Here is a 17,969-nt window from a genome sequence, read left to right on the forward strand (position 1 = left end):
AAGAAGATTCAAGGACATGGCGTACTAGGTAAGCATTTGTAGTGCAGGAATGTGGGGTGGCAGTCAGGAAACATATTCCAAATCATCTGGCTGTATATACGACGGAGCTGATGGCCACACTGTTGGCCTTCCAGTGGGCGGAGAAAGTCAAGCCAGACAGAGTAGTTATTTGCTCTGATTCATGTGCAGTGTTGATGAGTCTGCAGTCCTTTAGCTCATGATGTACTACAAACCCATGGCAGGATTAGACGAATGGGTATACAGAGAAGAGTTACTTGGGTCCCAGCCCATGTGGGAGTGGAGGGGAACGAGGCAGTTGAAGTACTGTACTGGCTAAACAAGCACTTAGTCATGCGGATGTTGATGTTGTCGTTTCAATGAGCAAGGCAGACTCAAAAAAGTTCTCTCCAAGATCGCATAGCAGTTCAGACGTCTTTTGTCCTCGTCTTGTCGTGTCCTGTATATATATATATTTACAACTTTTTTCACATACATTTTATTTTTATTTTCCATCAACTCATCTTCTAAACACTCTCCTGCAACCAGCCTCACCAATTTATATTTATAAAAAATTATTATTTACCTCAGATCTGTAATCCTCCAAGAAGCTGGCCAGAAACTCCAAGAAGCTAGCCAGAAACTAGCCAGAAGCTAGCCAGGAGCTAGCCCAGAAGCTAATCCAGAAGCTAATCAGAAGCTAGTTAGCTTCTTTACTGGCAAATCGTTAGTATTCAGCTAACCACGGTTTGTGGTCATCAGCTATCCTTTAGCTCGAAAATCTATCGCCAGTTTTGTACGGCGCAGCGCGGCTCGGAACGGAACATACCGGACCAATTTTTCTCTCCATGTCCCTGGATTTCAACTGCTCTCTGGACATTCATACCCGGATCTCACAGCTAGCTAGCTGCTATCCGTGTGACAGTCGGCTTTCGTCGATTCCGGAGCAAACATCGATTGTTCCGGTGCTAGCCAGCTCCGTCAATCACTCCTGAGTTCCATCATTCACTCCTGGGCTGCAGTCACCTATCCGGACCCGTTTCACTGCCTACGCGGAGCCCCACCGGGCCTTCACAACTGGACTGCCGACGTTATCTACCTGAAGGAGATCCGGCTGGCTCCTCTGTCGCGACGTTACCTGAACGCCCATCTGCGGCCCGCTAACCGTTAGCTGTCTTACCGGCTGCTATCTGAATAGACAATCTGACAATTTATTTATTTGTATTATTATTATGTTTTCTTCTCGGGCCTCTATAACTATATCTATTGTTCTTATTTTTGTTGTTGTTGTGTGATTTGGATTAATCCCCTCTACCTCACGGAACCCCACTAATCTACTGACCGAACGCAAGAGGTGGCTAACAACAGACTCCATCCTATGCTAGCTTGCTACCGGTTGGCTTGGCTAGCTGTCTAAATCGCCGTGACCCTCAACCAACCTCTCCACTCACTGGACCCTTTTGATCACTCGACTAAGCATGCCTCTCCTTAATGTCAATATGTCTTGTCCATTGCTGTTCTGGTTAGTGTTTATTGGCTTATTTCACTGTAGAGCCTCTAGTCCTGCTCACTATACCTTATCCAACCTATTAGTTCCACCACCCACACATGCAATGACATCTCCTGGTTTCAATGATGTTTCTAGAGACAATATCTCTCTCTTCATCACTCAATACCTAGGTTTACCTCCACTGTATTCACATCCTACCTTACCTTTGTCTGTACATTATACCTTAATACTATTTTATCGCCCCCAGAAACCTCCTTTTACTCTCTGTTCCAGACGTTCTAGACGACCAATTCTTATTGCTTTTAGTCGCACCCTTATTCTACTCCTCCTATGTTCCTCTGGCGATGTAGAGGTGAATCCAGGCCCTGCAGTGCCTAGCTCCACTCCTATTCCCCAGGCACTCTCTTTTGACGACTTCTGTAACCGTAATAGCCTTGGTTTCATGCATGTTAACATTAGAAGCCTCCTCCCTAAGTTTGTTCTATTCACTGCTTTAGCACACTCTGCCAACCCGGATGTTCTAGCTGTGTCTGAATCCTGGCTTAGGAAGACCATTCCCATGCCCCATTCAAGAAATTTAGAACCAGGAACAGATATAGCCCTTGGTTCTCCCCAGACCTGACTGCCCTTAACCAACACAAAAACATCCTATGGCGTTCTGCATTAGCATCGAACAGCCCCCGTGATATGCAGCTGTTCAGGGAAGCTAGAAACCATTATACACAGGCAGTTAGAAAAGCCAAGGCTAGCTTTTTCAAGCAGAAATTTGCTTCTTGCAACACTAACTCAAAAAAGTTCTGGGACACTGTAAAGTCCATGGAGAATAAGAACACCTCCTCCCAGCTGCCCACTTCACTGAAGATAGGAAACACTGTCACCACTGATAAATCCACCATAATTGAAAATTTCAATAAGCATTTTTCTACTGCTGGCCATGCTTTCCACCTGGCTACTCCTACCCCTGTCAACAGCACTGCACCCCCAACAGCAACTCGCCCAAGCCTTCCCCATTTCTCCTTCTCCCAAATCCATTCAGCTGATGTTCTGAAAGAGCTGCAAAATCTGGACCCCTACAAATCAGCCGGGCTAGACAATCTGGACCCTTTCTTTCTAAAATTATCTGCCGAAATTGTTGCCACCCCTATTACTAGCCTGTTCAACCTCTCTTTCGTGTCGTCTGAGATTCCCAAAGATTGGAAAGCAGCTGCGGTCATCCCCCTCTTCAAAGGGGGGGACACTCTTGACCCAAACTGCTACATACCTATATCTATCCTACCATGCCTTTCTAAGGTCTTCGAAAGCCAAGTCAACAAACAGATTACAGACCATTTTGAATCTCACCATACCTTCTCTGCTATGCAATCTGGTTTCAGAGCTGGTCATGGGTGCACCTCAGCCACGCTCAAGGTCCTAAACGATATCTTAACCGCCATCGATAAGAAACATTACTGTGCAGCCGTATTCATTGATCTGGCCAAGGCTTTCGACTCTGTCAATCACCACATCCTCATCGGCAGACTCAACAGCCTTGGTTTCTCAAATGATTGCCTCGCCTGGTTCACCAACTACTTCTCTGATAGAGTTCAGTGTGTCAAATCGGAGGGTCTGTTGTCCGGACCTCTGGCAGTCTCTATGGGGGTGCCACAGGGTTCAATTCTTGGACCGACTCTCTTCTCTGTATACATCAATGAGGTCGCTCTTGCTGCTGGTGAGTCTCTGATCCACCTCTACGCAGACGACACCATTCTGTATACTTCCGGCCCTTCTTTGGACACTGTGTTGACAACCCTCCAGGCAAGCTTCAATGCCATACAACTCTCCTTCCGTGGCCTCCAATTGCTCTTAAATACAAGTAAAACTAAATGCATGCTCTTCAACCGATCGCTACCTGCACCTACCCGCCTGTCCAACATCACTACTCTGGACGGCTCTGACTTAGAATACGTGGACAACTACAAATACTTAGGTGTCTGGTTAGACTGTAAACTCTCCTTCCAGACCCATATCAAACATCTCCAATCCAAAGTTAAATCTAGAATTGGCTTCCTATTTCGCAACAAAGCATCCTTCACTCATGCAGCCAAACATACCCTTGTAAAACTGACCATCCTACCAATCCTCGACTTTGGCGATGTAATTTACAAAATAGCCTCCAATACCCTACTCAACAAATTGGATGCAGTCTATCACAGTGCAATCCGTTTTGTCACCAAAGCCCCATATACTACCCACCATTGCGACCTGTACGCTCTCGTTGGCTGGCCCTCGCTTCATACTCGTCGCCAAACCCACTGGCTCCATGTCATCTACAAGACCCTGCTAGGTAAAGTCCCCCCTTATCTCAGCTCGCTGGTCACCATAGCATCTCCCACCTGTAGCACACGCTCCAGCAGGTATATCTATCTAGTCACCCCCAAAACCAATTCTTTCTTTGGCCGCCTCTCTTTCCAGTTCTCTGCTGCCAATGACTGGAACGAACTACAAAAATCTCTGAAACTGGAAACACTTATCTCCCTCACTAGCTTTAAGCACCAACTGTCAGAGCAGCTCACAGATTACTGCACCTGTACATAGCCCACCTATAATTTAGCCCTATCAACTACCTCTTTCCCAACTGTATTTAATTAATTTATTTATTTTGCTCCTTTGCACCCCATTATTTTTATTTCTACTTTGCACATTCTTCCATTGCAAAACTACCATTCCAGTGTTTTACTTGCTATATTGTATTTACCTTGCCACCAAGGCCTTTTTTGCCTTTACCTCCCTTCTCACCTCATTTGCTCACATTGTATATAGACTTGTTTATACTTTATTATTGACTGTATGTTTGTTTTACTCCATGTGTAACTCTGTGTTGTTGTATCTGTCGAACTGCTTTGCTTTATCTTGGCCAGGTCGCAATTGTAAATGAGAACTTGTTCTCAACTTGCCTACCTGGTTAAATAAAGGTAAAATAAATAAATAAATAAATAAAAAAGCCTAATATGGACAGTGAGTGTACAGAGATGGCAAGAGCTGTGGAATAGAGATACCAATCTCAGGCATTTATTTCAAGTACAGAAGAAAGTCGGGGAGGACAGTAGGAATGGACAGAAGAAAGGAGACTATTTTTACAAAAATTAAGGGTCAGACACAGCCGGTTGAATAAGACTTTGTGATAGGAAAGCATCCAACAGGAAAGTGTGATTATTACCAGAAAACAGAGATAGTGGAGCATGTATTGATACAGTACGGGCAGCATGAGAGGGAAAGAGAGAGGTTGAGAACAACATATTTGAGTCTGTATTTTTTAAGAGAAATTGGGCTGGCAGGTAGGATTTAGTTTCTCCCTCCAGTGCAGTAGGTGACGGCAATGAACCATAATTGTGGATGCCAACCGCCGATGAACCCCACCGAAGAAGAAGAAGAAGAAGGAAATTCCGGTCAACTTTCAGAGTTTCGCGCGCGTTCGAATGTCAAACAAAGAACTGCGGGTACATTCAGCTATCAACATTTTCGATTAAATCAATACATTTGCATAACTTCAGAAATGACAACTGCTGATTACGACCAGGCTTCACTACCGGACTTATTGCCTCTGTACTACCGCCGACTTTTCCCTTTCTCTCAATACCACCGGTGGCTGAACTATGGAGGAGGTGAGTACAGTAAGCTAGCTACTGCTAGCCTCTACGCTTCCGAGTGGGAAGTTCTCTCTCCCTACTCGAACAGTTATTTTATTCAGAATGTTCAATAAACTCTATCGGTTGGTTGTCAGTTAACGTTATGTTGCTAGAAATGAGACAAACATCAACAGCAAAGTTTTTTTTTTAACGGCAGTACCAGCAAAGGACAGTATAATATGAATATAGGCTAAAACTCTAGTGTAGGTAGCAGAATCGCTGGAGTAACTATTTTATTGGACGTATCGAGAGAAGTGGGAGGATCAGGCGTAACATGGTTTCTCCACAGGTAGAGAATCGCGGTCCAAACACGTAAAATAAACACCCTATCCCCTCAGCCCCCAAATTAAATGGGCACTTCTGATGACGTCTGATGACTTCTGAAGAATATACACTTGCAGGGCAAGGGAGGAAATAATCATTTTTAAATGGACCACCCTTAGCCTGAAATTCGTCACTTGTTCATCCCGCGATGATTGTGTTTTCAGCCACCGTAAACTTGCGGGTGCTTTATATGCGCTGCAGTCAATTGAGTGCATGTCTACGTATATTAAACATATAATTATTAATATATGCCTACAGTATGATAGGTAGCAAATTAATTAGCTAACTAACGTTAGCCTGCCTAGCTGGAACTTCTGAAGGAAAAATTTGTATTTCTACAATTTCCAAAAGATACCCAAACAAAAATATATTAGTTTGTACATAGTAGCGAAATTTCTAACTTATTTGCATTCGTTGTTACTTACACTTGTATTTTGATTTCTCCATTGATGTTTTTAATTTTTTGCTGGCTTTTCTTAGCGGATGTACAATCTTCGCGAATTGAATTATGGGGCGTTTCAGACCAGGAGTGAACATAATTGGTAACTCGCAAAGCCGACTAAAAACGAGGGCTGATGGGCTTACGTTGCCAACTTCCCTTGCTTGGCTAATCATTTGGACCCCCTTCCAAGGTGGTGAGGTGGATTACGCCAAGGGCATAAGGCGAGGGTAAGTGGACAAGGGTGTGTCTCTTAAGTGTTTGGACCGCAGTGGGAGTAGATGGATTTTGTTCCAAAAACTATAATCTGTTATGAAAGGGAAAGGGGGATACCTAGTCAGTTGTACAACTGAATGCATTCAACTGAAATGTGTCTACAGCATTTAACCCAACCCCTATGAATCAGAGAGATGTGGGGGGGGCTGCCATAATCCATATACATTTAGGAAATGTATTACAAAAATACTAAATTGATATCACATTTACATAGGTATTCAGACCCTTTACTCAGTACTTTGTTTAAGCACCTTCGGCATCGAGTGTAATTGGGTATGACGCTACAAGCTTGGCACACCTGTATTTGGGGAGTCTCTCCCATTCTTCTCTGCAGATCCTCTCGAGCTCTGTTAGGTTGATGGTGAGCGTTGCTGCACAGCTATTTTCAGGTCTCTCCAGAGATGTTGGATCGGGTTCAAGTCTGGGCTCTGGCTGGGCCACTCAAGGACATTCAGAGACTTGTCCCGAAGCCACTCCTAAGTTGTCCTGGCTGTGTGCTTAGGGTCGTTGTCCTGTTGGAAGGTGAACCTTCGCCCCCAGTCTGGGGTCCTGAGCGCTCTGGAGGAGGTTTTCATCAAGGATCTCTCTGTACTTTGCTTCGTTCATCTTTCCCTCGATCCTGATTAGTCTCCCAGTCCCTGCCACTGGAAACATCCCCACAGCATGCTGCCACCACCATGCTTCACCATAGGGATGGTGCCAGGTTTCCTCCAGATGTGACGTTTGGCATTCGGGCTTCATCAGACCAGAGAATCTTGTTTCTCATGGTCTGAGATTCCTTTAGGTGCCTTCTGGCAAACTCCAAGCGGGCTGCCATGCATTTTACTGAGGAGTGGCTTCTGTCTGGCCACTCTACCATAAATGCCTGATTTGGTGGAGTGCAACAGAGATGGTTGTCCTCCTGGAAGATTCTCGCATCTCCACAGAAGAACTCTGGAACTCTGTCAGAGTGACCATCGGGTTCTTGGTCACCTCCCTGACCAAGGCCCGTCTCCCCTGATTTCTCTGTTTGGCCAGGCGGCCAGCTCGAGGAAGAGTCTTGGTGGTTCCAAACTTCTTCCATTTAAGAATGATGCAGGCCACGGTGTTCTTGGGGATCGTCAATGCTGCAGACATTTTTTGGTACTCTCCCCAGATCTGTACCTCGACACAGTCCTGTTTCGGGGCTCTACTGACAATTCCTTTGACCTCATGGCTTGTTTTTTGTCATGCCGCATAACTGTGGGACCTATAATTGACCGCTCTGTGCCTTTCCAAAACATGTCTATTCAATTTAATAAAAAAAGTGCTGTTTGAATGAATATTTACGCGCCTGCTTCTGCCTACCACCGCTCAGTCAGATACACGCTAGATAATATCTAGTAATATCATCAACCATGTATAGTTTGTTTTTTATAAGATGCGTTTAATGCTAGCTAGCAACTTACCTTTGCCTGTTACGCGAATGCAGTAAGCCGTCTCCTTGTGGAGTGCAACGAGAGAGAGGCAGGTCGTTATTGCGTTGGACTAGTTAACTGTAAGGTTGCAAAATTGGCTCCCCCGAGCTGACAAGGTGAAAATCTGTCGTTCTGCCCCTGAACAAGGCAGTTAACCCACAGTTCCTAGGCCGTCATTGAAAATGTGTTCTTAACTGACTTGCCTCGTTAAATAAAGGTATAAAAACAAAACAATTTTTTTTAAACAAATCGGCGCCCAAAAATAACGATTTCCGGTTGTTAAGAGAACTTGAAATCGGCCCTAATTAATCGGCCATTCTGATTAATCGGTCGACCTCTACTCCACATGCTTAATTACATCACTTTTGTTTTGAGCCGCGTTCACAGTTGGCTTTGAACAGGGCACCTTCCAAAACAAATGCAATCAACTTTCACCCAGTGCAAAACACGCCTAATAGAATCTCCTCACTAGATTACTGGGGATATTTTGTCTCAAATTTCCAACAGCATAGGGCATGTAAGGATTTTAACAGCTTTGCAGACAATGACATTGTGCCCCATGCCTCTGGCATTTTTTGACTGAAACAGTTTTGCCCCTCCAACAACACACTTGCTATCTAGTTCACAACCAGTCAAGTTTATTGGTTGAGGACAAATTCTTTTGCAACCCCTCAGTGACAAAGAACTACTTCCAGAATCGAGAGTTCTCCTTCACGTTGAAGGATGACATCTACGTACGATATCAGTCGTTCAGCACACAGAACGAGCTGGAGAAGGAGATGCAGAAGATGAACCCGTACAAGATTGACATTGGAGCAGTCTACAGTCACAGGGTGAGGATCCATTACCCACTGTCTGGATCTGACCACCACTTACTCACATACTCTTGCTCTCTTCTCCCTTTATCTCTCTCTCTCACACACACCTCTCTCTTGTCACTCAAGTGTCCATTCAATTTTTTTTCTTCTGCCACCCTCAGCCCAATCAGCACAACACAGTCAAGTCTGGATCCTTCCAGGCTCTGGAGAAGGAGCTGGTGTTTGATATTGATATGACAGACTATGATGACGTCAGAAGCTGTTGCAGGTACTTGATCACATTAGCCAGAAAGTGTCTGTAGTTCAACCATCTTTATGATTGTAAAGTTGTGGAGTATGTTTGAATGTACAACAGATTATAATTTGGGGATGATCATTTTTGAAGTTTTGGGGATCTGGGACCGTTCATCAGCTGTCTTGTCTTGCAGTGGTGCAGACATCTGCCCAAAGTGCTGGACTCTGATGACCATTGCCATCCGTATATTGGACCGAGCCCTTCGAGGTGAGTCAGAAAAACGGTTAATTTTCACAGGATTAAAAGAGGTTCAAGACAAGAGCTCAATCTTTCTATTGGTCATTTTACAAAATTGTCTGATGTTGATTAATTTTCATTGTTACCTGTGTTTGTTGATTTTTTTTTCTGGGGTGCTCCAGATGACTTCGGTTTCCGGCACTGCCTGTGGGTGTACTCTGGCAGGAGAGGGGTGCATTGCTGGGTGTGTGACGAGGCCGCCCGGAAGCTCTCTGTGGTGGCACGCTCTGCTGTGGCTGAGTACTTGAGTCTGGTCAAGGTAAGACCACTTCTCATGACATCATAACCCACTCTAGGCTAAAAGAGGTTTCCAACAATCAAGGGTTATACTCTTCTTGGCTATATTTTAATGGATTAGTAGACTCAATCACATGCAATATTTGATAGAGGTGATGCGGGAGCCTTACATTTATCGACTTCTGTTCATTTGAATCAAGAAGTTCTGAGTAAAGAAATGCTAACAATCATAAGATCAACATCATCAAAGTGTTCAACACTGGAGATTGTCACACAAAAATTATATTCTTCAGGGTGGAGATGAGACGGTGAGGAAAGTTGTGCTGTCAGACCCAATTCATCCATTCATCACGTAAGATCACGTTTCAGAGCCATACTTGTATCCTTGTTAGCTGTTGTGGGTTCTACTAGTTGAGAAAAGGACCATTAGTTTAAGTTGTTGTCTAACTGTTAAAGGGCAGAATCATGTTGAATTTTGACTGACCAGTTGACCTCTAACCCTCATCTCCCCTCCAGGGAATCCCTGACTGTGGTGGAGCGCTACTTCTCCCAGTACGCTCTGCTGGGACAGGACATACTGGGTAGCAAAGAGGCTGTAGACAAAGTGCTGGCTCTTTTACCTGAAGATATCCTTTTCCTCTGTGCCACTTTTCATATGAAATGTGGCGTGCATACAGTACATACACTCAGTGGCCAGTTTATTAGGTACCCCACCCAGTTCACGAAAATAGATCGCTCCTACAGACGATGAGTCACATGGCCATGGCTTGCTATATAAAGCTGGCAGACAGGCATCGAGGCATTGTTACTGTTCGGTTGAACGTTGGAATGGGCTAAACGAGTGACCTAAGCGACTTTGAGCGAGGTATGATCGTCAGTGCCAGTTCCAGTGTCTCAGAAACGGCCGGCCTCCTGGGCTTTTCACGCATGTCAGTGTAGGCTTTGCCAAGAATGGTGCGGATATCATTTATTTATTCATTTTAAATTTTCCTGTTCCGACAGGTGCATGATAATGGCCCATTCTAAATACAAACACATTTTGCACATATTATTTAGTATATGTGAAGACAAGATTAATTTGAAAAAAGTGTAAATGGTGAGGATATTATCACTTGTGAATGATGCACAGCGCATGCATTTTTCAGCAACTTTTTCAAATCATAATCTCATGCATCATGTTGCCTAGCCCATAGGCCTATATCTTTTGCTAACGTTTATATCACAACTGAAGTGGCCAAATAATGCCAAACGTAGCCTATAGGCAGTGGCGTGAAGTACTGAAGTAAATATACTTGAAGTACTACTTAAGTAGTTTTTTAGGGTATCTGTACTTTACTATTTATATACTGAAAATAAATATCAACGCAACATACTACAATTTCAAAGATTTTGCTGAGTTACAGTTCATATAAGGAAATTAGTCAATTTAAATACTTTCATTAGGCCCTAAATCTATGGATTTCACATGACTGGACAGGGGCACAGCCATGGGTGGATCTGGGAGGGCATAGGCCCCACCCACTTGGGAGCCAGGCCCAGCCAATCAGGATGAGTTTTTCCCCACAAAAATACTTTATTACAGACATTAAAAACTCCTCAGCACTCCCCCTCAGATGATCCTGGAGGTGAAGAAGCCGGATGTGGAGGTCCTGGGCTGGCGTGGTTACATGTGGTCTGTGGTTGAGTCCAGTTGGACGTACTGCCAAATTCTATAAAACGGCTTATGATAGAGAAATTAACATTACATCTCTGGCAACAGCTCTGGTGGACATTCCTGCAGTCAGCATGCAAATTGCAAGCTCCCACAACTTGAGACGTTGTTTGACAAAACCTCACATTTTAGTGGCCTTTTATTTTCCCCAGCACAAGGTCCACCTGTGTAATCATCATGCTGTTTAATCAGCTTCTTGATATGCCCACCTGTCAAGTGGATGGATTATCTTGGCAAAGGAGAAATGCTCAGTAACAGGAATGTAAATACGTTTGTGCACAAAATTAGAGAGAGAAAAGCTTTTGGTGTGTATGGAACATTTCTGGGCTTCTATTTCAACTCATGAAACATGGGACCAACACTTAACATGTTGAGTTTATATTTTTGTTCAGTATAAAACCAAATACTTTTTTACTTTTACTCAAGAAGTATTTTACTGGGTGACTTTTACTTGAGTGATTTCCTATTAGGGTATCTTTACTTTTACTCAAGTATGACAATTGGGTACTTTTTCCACCACTGCCTACTGGCCCAAGACCCCTGGAACATGTTTGGAAAGCCCATAGTCTACAGAACCTAGTGAAACTAAACCCAGTCATTGCGCAATTGAGTGTGAAAACTTTTTTTTTTTCAATTGTATTGTTCTTACCATAGCCTCAGAAAGTAAGGGCGCTGAGGGTGCTGCATCACCCCCTTAAAAAAAATCTGAATTTATATATACATACATACAGTTGGAAGTCGGAATTTCACATACACCTTAGCCAAATACATTTAAACTCAGTTTTTCACAATTCCTGACATTTAATCCTAGTTAAAATTCCCTATTTTAGGTCAGTTAAGATTACCACTTTATTTTAAGAATGTGAAATGTCAGAATACTAGTAGAGTGATTTATTTCAGCTTTTATTTCTTTCATCACATTCCCAGTGGGTCAGAAGTTTACATACACTCAATTAGTATTTGGTAGCATTGCCTTTAAATTGTTTAACTTGGGTCAAACGTTTTGGGTAGCCTTCCACAAGCTTCCCACAATAAGTTGGGTGAACGGTGTAACTGAGTCAGGTTTGTAGACTTCCTTGTTCGCACACGCTTTTTCAGTTCTGCCCACAAATGTTCTATAGGGTTGAGGTCAGGGCTTTGTGATGGCCACTCCAATACCTTGACTTTCTTGTCCTTAAGCCATTTTTTCCGCAACTTTGGAAGTATGCTTGGGGTCATTGTCCATTTGGAAGACCTATTTGCGACCAAGCTTTAACTTCCTGACTGTTGCTTCAATATATCCACATAATTTATCTTCCTCAAGATGCCATCTATTTTGTGAAGTGCACCAGTCCCTTCTGCAGCAATGCACCCCCACAACATGATGCTGCCACCCCCGTGCTACACAGTTGGTATGGTGTTCTTTGGCTTGCAAACATCCCCCTTTTTCCTCCAAACATAACGATGGTCATTATGGCCAAACAGTTCTATTTTTGTTTCATCAGACCAGTGGACATTTCTCCAAAAAGTATGATTTTTGTCCCCATGTGCAGTTGCAAACCGTAGTCTGGCTTTTTTATGGCATCTTTGGAGCAGTGGCTTCTTCCTTGCTGAGCGGCCTTTCAGGTTATGTCGATATAGGACTTGTTTTACTGTGGATATAGATACTTTTTTTTCCCGCACCAAAGTACGGTCATCTCTAGGCGACAGAACGCGTCTCATTCCTGAGCGGTATGACTGCTATGTGGTCCCATGGTGTTTATACTTGCGTACTATTGTTTGTACCGATGAATGTGTGGTACCTTCAGGCGTTTGGAAATTGCTCCCAAGGATGAACAAGACTGGAGGTCTACAATTTTGTTTCTGAGGTCTTGGCTGATTTCTTTTGATTTTCCCATGATGTCAAGCAAAGAGGCACTGAGTTTGAAGGTAGGCCTTGAAATACATCCACAGGTACACCTCCAATTGACTCAAATGATGTAAATTAGCCTATCAGAAGCTTCTAAAGCCATGACATTTTCTGGAATTTTCCAAGCTGTTTAAAGGCACAGTCAACTTAGTGTATGTAAACTTCTGACCCACTGGAATTGTGATACAGTGAATTATAAGTGAAATAATGTCTGTAAACAATTGTTGGAAAAATTGCTTGTCATGGACAAAGTAATGTCCTAACTGACTTGCCAAAACTATAGCTTGTTAACAAGAAATTTGGAGTGATTGAAAAACGGGTTTTAATGACTCCAACCTAAGTGAATATAAACTTCCGTCTTCAACCTTATGTATGTATATATTTTTTATTTCCCAAAAGTAGTGCCCTGGGCCTTTACTAGTCCTGTATTTTGCAACCCCCCCTCTGAAATGGACTACATTTTCTTCATATGTTTCTTTAGACCTGTCTAAAATAAATTATGTATTTACTGTGATGGTGTAGGCTATATTAAATTGATTTATTAGACTTTTAAAAATGTAGATGTTTTAAAGGTCCACATCAGTGGCTTGGAGGCTATGCGCTGAAGCCAGAGATTATAAACATGTTTATTTTAATTAACGGTTACTGTAAGACTGGCAGTTACTTGAATGACAATCACCTACTGACAAAATGTCATGACCGCCACAGCCTTCGGTGCGACAAACAAAAAACATCCAGTCAGTGGCAGTCCTGTGGGCGAAAACAGCTCGTTGATTTAGGTTCTAAGAGTGGCAATAATCGTTCAACTTAGCAGGTGGGCCACAAACAGGCAAAGAATGGCACAGTACAACAGTGGTGTGCAGAATGGCATCTCGGAACGCGCAATTTGTCAATCCCTGTCACAGATGGGCTGACGAAGTGGCTCTAGTGGGCACCCGATCACCAACATTGGACATTCGAGGAGTGGAAAAACATTACCTGGGCCAACGAATCACGGTCCTTGTTGCATCATGCTGATGGCAGACTCAGGATTTGGCGTAAGCAGCCTGAGTCCATGGCCCCATCCTGCCTAGTGTCAACAGTACAGGCTGGTGGTGTAATGTTGTGGGGAATGTTGTCCTGGCACACGTTAGGTACCTTGATACCAATTGAGCAATGTTTCCATTCCCCAAAGAATTTCAGATGTTCTGGAGGCAAAGGGGGGGGTCCAACCCGGTACTAGATGGGTATACCTAAAAACTGGCCAACAGTGTTCTGTGTGTCGCAGTTTAGCAGGTTTTGTGATATATCATTACATGTTGAGGGAGAACTTGCCTATCCTTAGCAGAGACTTCACATGTCAGAAAGAAGCTGCTGCAGTACTTCCAGACTGAAAAGAACCCTGAGATGCGCTGGGATACACTCAGAAGTATGGCCCAAGACAAACGCGTAGGTGGCCATGATCACACAACACTGCAATAAAGAGTGACATAAGCCCTGTTTGAACACAGTACAACAATGTGGTGATGTCAATGGCAGCCAAGCATGCCCTTATGAAAACTGCTTTTTTTCAACCAGACGACTGCCAAGAAGGGCCACTACTTTGAGATGGAGATCATGCTTCAGTACTGTTACCCTCGGCTGGATGTTAACGTCAGTAAAGGAGTCAACCACTTGCTGAAGAGCCCCTTCAGCGTCCATCCCAAAACAGGTGAGGAGAAACTCATGAAGTGCAAGACTAACACGTTGAACCATGACAAACATTTAACCCAAATGTTGCCTGTGAGAGAAACAGTCAGGATGCTTCTCATCCAATTGAGAGAGATAATCTTTGGATGTCAGCCCAACACGCATAACCTTTCCTCCCTATGTTCCTTACCTCCCCACAGGGCGCATCTCTGTTCCCATTGACCTGAGAGAACTGGATCGCTTTGACCCCTTTGAAGTGCCCACTATCAGGTAAGCCCACAGTCAGTTTGTCATAACATTGTAAAGAGCTTTTCAAAAATGGTATTCCCAAAGGGCTAAACAGAAGGTTTGTGTTGCGTCTGTAGTGTTCTCTGTTGGTTTTCTCACCGATCCTGTTATTGTTTCTCCTTGTAGTCTGATCTGTGAGGAGCTGGATCAGCCCAAGACTGAAGAGGAGCAGGAGGACACCATGGAGAATGAGAATAAAAAAGAAGCAGGAGAGCGGCGGAAGATGAGAGGTACAGTGCCTTGCGAAAGTATTCGGCCCCCTTGAACTTTGCGACCTTTTTCCACATTTCAGGCTTCAAACATAAAGATATAAAACTGTATTTTTTTGTGAAGAATCAACAACAAGTGGGACACAATCATGAAGTGGAACGACATTTATTGGATATTTCAAACTTTTTTAACAAATCAAAAACTGAAAAATTGGGCGTGCAAAATTATTCAGCCCCTTTACTTTCAGTGCAGCAAACTCTCTCCAGAAGTTCAGTGAGGATCTCTGAATGATCCAATGTTGACCTAAATGACTAATGATGATAAATACAATCCACCTGTGTGTAATCAAGTCTCCGTATAAATGCACCTGCACTGTGATAGTCTCAGAGGTCCGTTAAAAGCGCAGAGAGCATCATGAAGAACAAGGAACACACCAGGCAGGTCCGAGATACTGTTGTGAAGAAGTTTAAAGCCGGATTTGGATACAAAAAGATTTCCCAAGCTTTAAACATCCCAAGGAGCACTGCGCAAGCGATAATATTGAAATGGAAGGAGTATCAAACCACTGCAAATCTACCAAGACCTGGCCGTCCCTCTAAACATTCAGCTCATACAAGGAGAAGACTGATCAGAGATGCAACCAAGAGGCCCATGATCACTCTGGATGAACTGCAGAGATCTACAGCTGAGGTGGGAGACTCTGTCCATAGGACAACAATCAGTCGTATATTGCACGAATCTGGCCTTTATGGAAGAGTGGCAAGAAGAAAGCCATTTCTTAAAGATATCCATAAAAAGTGTCGTTTAAAGTTTGCCACAAGCCACCTGGGAGACACACCAAACATGAGGAAGAAGGTGCTCTGGTCAGATGAAACCAAAATTGAACTTTTTGGCAACAATGCAAAACGTTATGTTTGGCGTAAAATCAACACAGCTGAACACACCATCCCCACTGTCAAACATGGTGGTGGCAGCATCATGGTTTAGGCCTGCTTTTCTTCAGCAGGGACAGGGAAGATGGTTAAAATTGATGGGAAGATGGATGGAGCCAAATACAGGACCATTCTGGAAGAAACCTGATGGAGTCTGCAAAAGACCTGAGACTGGGACGGAGATTTGTCTTCCAACAAGACAATGATCCAAAACATAAAGCAAAATCTACAATGGAATGGTTGAAAAATAAACATATCCAGGTGTTAGAATGGCCAAGTCAAAGTCCAGACCTGAATCCAATCGAGAATCTGTGGAAAGAACTGAAAACTGCTGTTCACAAATGCTCTCCATCCAACCTCACTGAGCTCGAGCTGTTTTGCAAGGAGGAATGGGAAAAAATGTCAGTCTCTCGATGTGCAAAACTGATAGACATACCCCAAGCGACTTACAGCTGTAATCGCAGCAAAAGGTGGCGCTACAAAGTATTAACTTAAGGGGGCTGAATAATTTTGCACGCCCAATTTTTCAGTTTTTGATTTGTTAAAGTTTGAAATGTCCAATAAATGTCGTTCCACTTTATGATTGTGTCCCACTTGTTGTTGATTTTTCACTTTATGTTTATGTTTAAACTTTATGTTTGAAGCCTGAAATGTGGCAAAAGGTCGCAAAGTTCAAGGGGGCCGAATACTTTCGCAAGGCACTGTAATTCAAAGAGACCAGTGCAATTCATTACTAAGGGAGCCAAGGGATCTGATATGCGTTTGTTCATTGCACGTTGATTTGACTAACAAAAGCTTATTGGTTTCAGATTACAAACGAACAAGCTTGGCGAAGTATGTGAAACTGTTTGATAATTTCTTGGAGGGGATGGCTCACTCAAGGAAAGGGGAGGTTCTTAAAAACAGTGGTGAGTGTAATTTAAATCCTCAGTGGAAGAATACAATTGTTAGCATGGACATTTCTAAAAGATTTGATTATCATGGCCTTATTTCTCAATTTCTTTTCAGATCTTCAAAAGGACTTCTAACCCTGTGCGGTGTCCAACAATAGTTGTCTAATCTTAAACAAGCATGTCGTATTAGTTGTTAATCTGACATTTAAAAGATGAACACACATTACATATAAGCAAATGGTTTCAGTCTGAGAATTGTCATGCAAATATATTACTCTATGAATGATTGAAAATATCAGTTGTGCAAACTTTTATATGGCTTATTGTTTTCTCATTAAACTGACTTTGTCCTCCAGTTTGTCAACCTATTTTGTGTCTTAGTATTGCTGTAGTGGAGACCAACTGGATCTAGTCAGTTCCATCATGGCATGTGCCTTGCCTAATAAATCCAACTGATACCAATTGAGTCTGAAACAAAGCACTGCAAAAACTTGGAAAGTTTCCACACAAGCCAGAATGTATAATACAATGATATTTGAATTTACTTTACCAGTTGTTTGTGAGGTTGGGACTTCAGTGGGTTGAAATCTGAGACAAAGTATCCTACAGGAAAGTTATTTCCCTGACTTTTTATTTCTATCACCTGGCACATGCGCCAAATCATGAAAACACCTGCAAGACTTTGGTTAGTATGTGTGCATCGTGTTTATGTACTACCATCTTGCGCACGTGCATTAGGCCTCAAGCAAACAAATATTGATTGCCACACACAGAGACTTGTTTTGATGTCTGTTTATTGCCTGTGGATATTTTCTCAAATTTCAACCCACTAGAGGACCAACCCCACATGCAATCGGCAGAGTAAGATCCAATATAAGTTTATTCAACATTCGTGACAGACAACGGGACATTAACTTTTTTAAATGTAATTGTGCGTTTCTATGCTGTAAAGTTACTCAGCATTGCCACAGCGGGACGATTCTTTGCCATGAGAGTCGAAGACAAGGTCAGAAGCATTTCCCCCCCCCAGAATGTCAGAATGAAACTTTTGATAGGCCTATGTACCAGTGCCTATAACTAAACATTAATACCATCCAAATTGTATTGTTCGCATACACACACACTATATATACAAAAGCATGTGG

At 43.0% G+C, this 17,969-nt stretch overlaps 1 protein-coding gene across 1 annotated transcript; it reads left to right on the forward strand.

The window, feature by feature from the left end:
* The first annotated feature begins 4,848 nt into the window (after positions 1-4,848).
* prim1 (DNA primase subunit 1) lies at positions 4,849-17,192 on the forward strand. Its single transcript, XM_021566629.2, has 13 exons — positions 4,849-5,148; positions 8,323-8,480; positions 8,627-8,733; positions 8,894-8,967; positions 9,120-9,256; positions 9,528-9,586; positions 9,751-9,860; positions 14,170-14,261; positions 14,391-14,523; positions 14,702-14,771; positions 14,916-15,019; positions 16,741-16,839; positions 16,940-17,192. The coding sequence occupies exons 1-13, from the start codon at positions 4,863-4,865 to the stop codon at positions 16,957-16,959; spliced, it is 1,449 nt and encodes a 482-aa protein (XP_021422304.2). The 5' UTR covers positions 4,849-4,862; the 3' UTR covers positions 16,960-17,192.
* Positions 17,193-17,969: the final 777 nt, after the last annotated feature.

This window comes from Oncorhynchus mykiss, chromosome 16, assembly GCF_013265735.2.
Source record: "Oncorhynchus mykiss isolate Arlee chromosome 16, USDA_OmykA_1.1, whole genome shotgun sequence".
NCBI lineage: Eukaryota > Metazoa > Chordata > Actinopteri > Salmoniformes > Salmonidae > Oncorhynchus > Oncorhynchus mykiss.

Excerpts from the sequence above, each read along its gene's own strand:
- prim1 (XM_021566629.2), top strand. The coding sequence starts at position 4,863 with ATGAACCATAATTGTGGATGCCAACCGCCGATGAACCCCACCGAAGAA. Across the intron at positions 14,262-14,390 it reads GTATGGCCCAAGACAAACGC|ACGACTGCCAAGAAGGGCCA; the intron begins GTAGGTGGCCAT and ends TTTTTCAACCAG. Across the intron at positions 14,772-14,915 it reads TTTGAAGTGCCCACTATCAG|TCTGATCTGTGAGGAGCTGG; the intron begins GTAAGCCCACAG and ends TTCTCCTTGTAG.